Source organism: Echinops telfairi, unplaced genomic scaffold (assembly GCF_000313985.2).
Source record: "Echinops telfairi isolate 266 unplaced genomic scaffold, ASM31398v2 ScPeMD7_3533;HRSCAF=4204_0, whole genome shotgun sequence".
NCBI lineage: Eukaryota > Metazoa > Chordata > Mammalia > Afrosoricida > Tenrecidae > Echinops > Echinops telfairi.
The window spans coordinates 2,144,756-2,151,036 of record NW_022107431.1 but is presented as its reverse complement, the minus strand read 5'-3'; the positions used below and the strand labels follow the sequence as shown (position 1 = coordinate 2,151,036).

The following is a 6,281-nucleotide window of genomic DNA, read 5'->3' as shown; positions in this document are numbered from 1 at the left end:
TCTTCACTTTACCAAACATGATGTCCATTTATACCAATTGGTCCCTCCTCACAATGTGTTCAAAGTAAGCAAGTCCAACTCTTACCATCCCTGCTGTGTGAGCCAGGTTGACTAGGGAAACAGATTACGAAAGAGCTTTCTACCAAAAGTCATTATATAGTAAGACATTGTCCCAGCCCGGTCCAACTCAAGTCCCTAAGTCCAGCACTAGTCCACAAGTCCCTCTTCAGACTCACACGGCCCCATGCAGTGATGCAGAAAGCATAAAGATCGCCATCTGGTGGGGACGGACTCCTATGTATTCTTGGCGAGTGGAAACATGGCTGGTCACTGGCAACTCTCCGTATGGCCCCCAGAGTCCCAGCCAGCAGGAAGCGGGGTGGAAGAGAGCGGGATGCTCCCAGGGCTCTCCGTATGAGAAGGTCACATTGGGCTGTGGCCAGATGACGGCTCGGATTCCAGCCCTGAACTTCAGACATCTTCAAGCGGACGTAAACCATCTCACTACCACCCCCACGGCTGAGGGGCGTCCTGGTTGTATTTCTTCTGACAGCGTTCGGCTGTTCTTTCCGCAGTACGTCCAGTCTTCTCTGCTATCACAGTCGCTTGAACTGTCTCTTTGTTCGTCCTCTTGTCTGCTTTGCACTGGTAGTTAGAGCTGACTGGACGGTGGTTGGGTCAGACGCACTACCGCCACCACCAAGCTTTTCCACCTTCGCTTTCACCACTTTTAAAGGGTTTTTTTTTTTTTTTTTTGTAGATCTGTCCGATGCGATATGTCATTTGAGATCTTGTCTACTGTTCCCATGGTCATTTGTGTTACTGACTGTATATCCTTTAGTCTGGTTAAGCTCGGTTCTTTGGAATTTTCTACATAGGTGGCCGTGTCTTCTATGGTATATGCTTTTCTTTCCAAACTATATTGTCAGGTTTTTCAGAGACAAGAGATGGAGCAAGACCTTTAATTAATAGATTCATTGAGGAAGGTGAGGTTTGTAGAAAATGGGAAACCAAGGAAATGAGGTGAAAGGGGTCTAAGATAGCCACATAAAGGCCAGAGCTGGCCCTGTATCTGGAGCCAGAGATTAGCTAACTTACAAGGCATAGAGCCCACGAGAGAGGAGAGCCACTATTAGAGAGGAGGAGAAAATTAGGTTCAATGCAGACCCACTAACAAACTACAACAGAGTCGGGCGAGGAGAGAGTTAAAAGACTCTGCTGCAGGAGCCGGCAGGCCAAGGAGGTGCCTCAGAGAGAAAGCCCAGGTGTTTCAGGTGTCCAGCAGGGGTGAGAGGCAAGAGAGAGCAGACAGAGGAAAACCCAGAGGAGTTATGCTCTGGGGCATCTATTAAAGCTGTAGACGTGGTGAATCCCAAGCATCTTTCTAGTTGGTGCTGAAAATTCCAATTGGCCGGGCACCAGTGCCAGGGGGCTGATATCACTGAACTGGTGGGCAGATGGCGGAGTAAGCTTTGTGCAGAAGCTTATGTCTGCTGCTGTCTTCAGTAGCCCTGCCGTAGGACCCTCGAATGGCCACTCTCATTCCTTTTCAAGAATTTTTGTTGTGGGTTCGATGAAGGTTTACAGAGCAGATCAAAGTTTACACTCAAGTTCTCGTAAACGTTCTGATTCAACTCGTCCACTGCGCTCCTCCCCCCGCCCCAATGCACCATTGTGACTCACTTCCTTTGTGGGGTGAAGGGGTCCCCAGCACTCTAACGGGCCCTCGGGAGCGACTTTGCGATTGTGGAAAGTAATAAAGACAGACAGACAGCAGGACACAGGGGCTCCTCATCCCATGTCAGGACTGAGAAAGGGAGTGGATCTTCCAATGGGTATTTACAATGGTGCTTACAGATCTTTCCAAAGGCAGGCGCGTCATACAGCGAGCATATTACACAGCCAATGGCAATTTCATAGCAGGTAGCACAACAAACAGACAATGAAATGGCTCAGCGTCTTGACCTAGTGCTCGTTGACCTCCAACCCCTCGGTGCCCTCCCCAGAGGGTTGCGAAGTCCATGGTGGGTTGGCTGTAGAACCTGATTGCTCTCATCTGCAGTAACCTCCAGGCCCAGGGAACAGCCGGGCACACGAGGGATTCGTTTTCCTTGGTGGCTCCTACAGGATCGTTCCTGGAGGGGAGGGGTTATTGGAGGCACGGTCTCCAGTCATGAGAATATGTATTAAGATTTACGTATATCTCACCACCGTGAGGGTCTTCCAACACCAGAGACGGCTTCCCAGAGCCGCCATGATGAGATGGAGGGTTTCGCTGCATGACGTTCTCATCCGGGCCCCGGTTTACCACACTGCCTCCTCTGGTCCTTACCCTGTGAACCTTGCCCTTGGGTCAATGCTGCGCTTTTGACTGTAAATGCCTGGTGATTCTAACGCTTTGTTTCAGCGGCTAGGTCCTCCAGCACAATGTTTCATAAAAGTGGTGTAGGTGGCTGCCATTGTCTTGTTCTTGATCTTAGGAAGTAAAGTTTGATTTAGTTTTGCATCACAGAGCACAAGAAGAGAGTGACTGATGTTGAGAAAGTTCCTCTTAGTCCCCGTTTGCCAAGATTTTTTTAATGATAAATGGATCAAATGTTTCTCCTACTTCTACTAAGAGTTGATTGTTTTATTTGCGTTATATTGATATGGTATATGTGATACATTTAATATACAGCATTTTAAAATTACATCTATTTGAGTTTAATATTATACTTACATCACTCTATCTTCATAAAATTCATCTATTTTGTATTATATTTAATATACAAAATATATGTCAAAGGTTTACCTGTAACAGGCTATTAAGGATATTGATACAGTGAAAGCTGGGGGAACTGGAACTGAGCCCTGACGGCATTTTTCTGGGTCTCGCAAGTTCTCTGCCATGGACAAGGCACAGCCGGACCACTTTCCTCCTCTCTGAGGAGTGGAAAATATTTGCGTTTTCCTCCTAGAATAGCTATCTGCCTCGGCGTGCTCGGCTTTTGCGGGTTTTGCTACATGCTAGCTATCACGTGATAGAAAAATGCATCTTTGCTTCCTTCTGTGTCTGATCACATGATAGATTGTAGCGGTTGCTGTCTGAATGTCTACTGACCTTCCACTCCAGGTTCGACCCCACTGACTGGCCTGCTGCAGGGCTGTGCAGGCTGCCGGAGTGACTGTGCTGTCTCGCTGAACAGCCCCCTTTCACTTTCACGAAGGACAATGCTGAGAGCTTTGTCTGTCCGCAGGGCCCTCGTCTCACTTTGTGAGGAACCTGGCTTGTGGGATGCATGGATGGGTGCCCCATAGCTTCTCCTTTCTGAGAAAGCGTTTGTAGAAATGGCATCAGTTCTTCCTTAAAGCTGGGTCGGATTTCACCAATGAAGTCATCCTGTCGGCAAATTTCTTTCAGGAAAGCTTTTGTTTCTCGAACAGTGAGTTTGAATTGCAGTTTAGATACAGGATTGAGTCATTTATTTCTTCCGCTCCTCTTTTCTTCTTCTCTTCTTCTCCCTTCTCTCTCAGAGCCCTGGGGTGCCGTCGGCTCAGTGTCTGGCTACTAACCCGGAGGCCGGCAGGTGGAAGCTGCCAACCACGCTGCAGGAGAAGACGAGGCAGCCTGCTTCCATCGACGTTTGCAGCCTGGAAACAAAACGGGGCAGTCCGCTCTGGCCTACAGGGGCATTTGAGTTGGAGCTGATTTTCCGGCTCTCACAGAACACCTGTCTTAATGATAGTGTCTTTTTCTTGTCTTGCAGCTCCTCTTCTTAGACCCACTTCTCCCTTTGTGCCCTTCCTGCCCACGAGCCAGCAGTCCTTTCTCCTCCCCATGGCAGACCCACGTTTTGTGCCCACGACAAGCCCCTTCATGAGCCAGGTAAGCATGCCTCCTCTTCACCGGCCGGGAGCTCCCCTTGGGCTTCGAGGACTGTTTAAAGATCCCACTAGCATTCACTCTGCCTTCCCTGCTTTACAGGAAGCGCTGAATTTCAGCTCCACGACAGAGTATGAGTTTGATCTCACAGACACGGACTTACCCCCGATGGACCCCAGCACCTCCCTCTGCTCCTTGGAGGAGGTCAGGAGTTTCTCCAGGCTCTTTGTACCTGTGGCTTATGGCCTGATCTGCATCTTCGGCCTCCTGGGCAACCTCTTAGTGGTGGTCACCTTCGCCTTCTACAAGAAAGCCAAGTCGATGACAGACGTGTACCTCCTGAACATGGCCGTCGCGGACATTCTCTTTGTGCTCACGCTCCCGTTCTGGGCAGCGAATCACGCTAGTGGGCAGTGGCATTTCAGCAACGCCATGTGCAAGGTGATGAAGGGCATCTACGCCATCAACTTCCACTGCGGGATGCTGCTCCTGACCTGCGTCAGCGTGGACAGGTACATCGCCATCGTCCAGGCCACCCGGTCCTTCCAGCTCCGGTCCAGAACCCGGGCGCACAGCAAGGCCATCTGCTGGGCGGTGTGGCTGGTGTCCATCGTCATCTCCAGCTCCACGTTCGTCTTCAACCAGAAATACAGAATGCAGGGGCTGGACGTCTGTGAGCCCAAGTACCACAGCGTCACGGACCCCGTCCGGTGGAAAGTGCTGGTGCTGGGGCTGCAGCTGCTCTTCGGCTTCTTCATCCCGCTGGTCTGCATGGTCTTCTGCTACACGTGCATCATCAGAACGCTCGTGCAGGCTCAGAATTCCAAAAGGCACAAGGCCATCCGAGTGATCGCCGCGGTGGTCCTGGTGTTTCTGGTTTGCCAGACCCCCCACAACATGGTGCTCCTCGTGACTGCCGTCAATCTGGGCAAGATGGGCCGGTCATGCGGCCATGAGAAGTTCATCAGCTACACCCAGACCGTCACCGAGGTCCTGGCCTTCCTGCACTGCTGCCTCAACCCCGTGCTCTATGCCTTCATCGGCCAGAAGTTCCGCAGCTACTTTCTCAAGGTCATGAAGGATGCGCTGTGTGTGAGGAGGAAGCCCCAGGCCCCCAGCTTCTGCTCCCAGCCCATCCCAGGAAGCAGCGGCTTCGGGCAGACCAGCGAGACAGCGGACAGTGAGAACATGTCCTCCTTTACCGTGTGACAACCTTGAGGACAGAGCCCCCCACCCAGCATGTGTTGTGACCCCTGGTAGCAGGACTGTGCCCAGGGGCGTTTCAGGGATGTGGAAATTCAGCAAAACCTAGTGAACGTTTTGACTCCACAACCAGGACTGAAGGTGGGAAATGGTTGGGGTGGTGGGCTCTGCTCGGGAGTTCCCCCAAATGACTAAAGAGCATGCCCTGTTTCCCTCGGATCGCTCGCCGGGCCGATGATGCATCAAAAACGAAAGTGCATTTCCCACAACTTGGACCCACTTCAGAAGCTCTCCTAAAGCAGTCACTGCCCGCCACGATCCGTGGCCCGAGGTCATGGCAGTGTGGTTTGGAAAAGCCAAGCCAACACACGGAGCCCCCTATTGAACTCACTTTTGACAAAACGCAAAGGCCGAGCACTTCTGTTCCTGAACACGTCCCGTGGCAGGGGATTGGCAACAAAGGGACTGGCTTGCTCTGTGACTTCTTCCTCTCAGGCACGCCCCGCCAGCGCCCGGCCACTGGAGGGCAACAAGCCCCAGGACACGGCGAGGAGATGCCGGGGCAGGAAGATGGGCTAGGGCTGCAATTGTGGGTATGGGCGGCTCAGATGGGACAGCCCCCAGAAACGCAAACCGGCTGTGCTGCCTGAGCCCCTGTTCGCTGTCACAGTCTGAGAGGCGAGGCATCGCGTCGGGATGAGCAGCTGTGGGTGAGGAGCAGGGTGACAGGGCTTCTGCACCTGGGATTCTCCTTTGCTGTCGATGGACTCATGCACACGGTGGAGCGCCCATGAGACAAAGTGATGCCATACTTTGAGCATAACCATACTCCTTGAGAGAAGGAGTCACTGGGCCTGGGGTCTCAGGGCCGTAGTTCTGGGGCACACCAAGGTCAACTGGCACCACGTGGTCCACAAAGGCCATGCTCCACTTGGGTGAGCAGCAATGGCAGCCTACAGCTGGGGGGCAGCATCGACTGGTCTCTCCCCATCCCGAGGGAAGAAAAGTGAAGGACATGGGAGCAGCTTGTCCAGTGGACCAATGGACTATGTCCACCTCAGTCTCCACAACCTGAGACCAGAAGGACGAGACGATGCCCGGCTACCACTGCCCACCCCTCTGAAGAGGATGCCCTCGGGAGGTCCTGGATAGAGGGGCCGTGTGAAACAGAACTCAAAGTCATAAAAGAGACCTGCCAGATACAGACAAGTAACAC

General features: G+C 52.3%; 1 protein-coding gene across 1 annotated transcript; it reads left to right on the top strand.

The window, feature by feature from the left end:
* Positions 1–3,817: 3,817 nt before the first annotated feature.
* Positions 3,818–5,071, top strand: CCR6 (C-C motif chemokine receptor 6). The gene is made up of 2 exons (XM_004702083.1): positions 3,818–3,865; positions 3,965–5,071. The coding sequence occupies exons 1-2, from the start codon at positions 3,818–3,820 to the stop codon at positions 5,069–5,071; spliced, it is 1,155 nt and encodes a 384-aa protein (XP_004702140.1).
* The last annotated feature ends 1,210 nt before the right edge of the window (positions 5,072–6,281 follow it).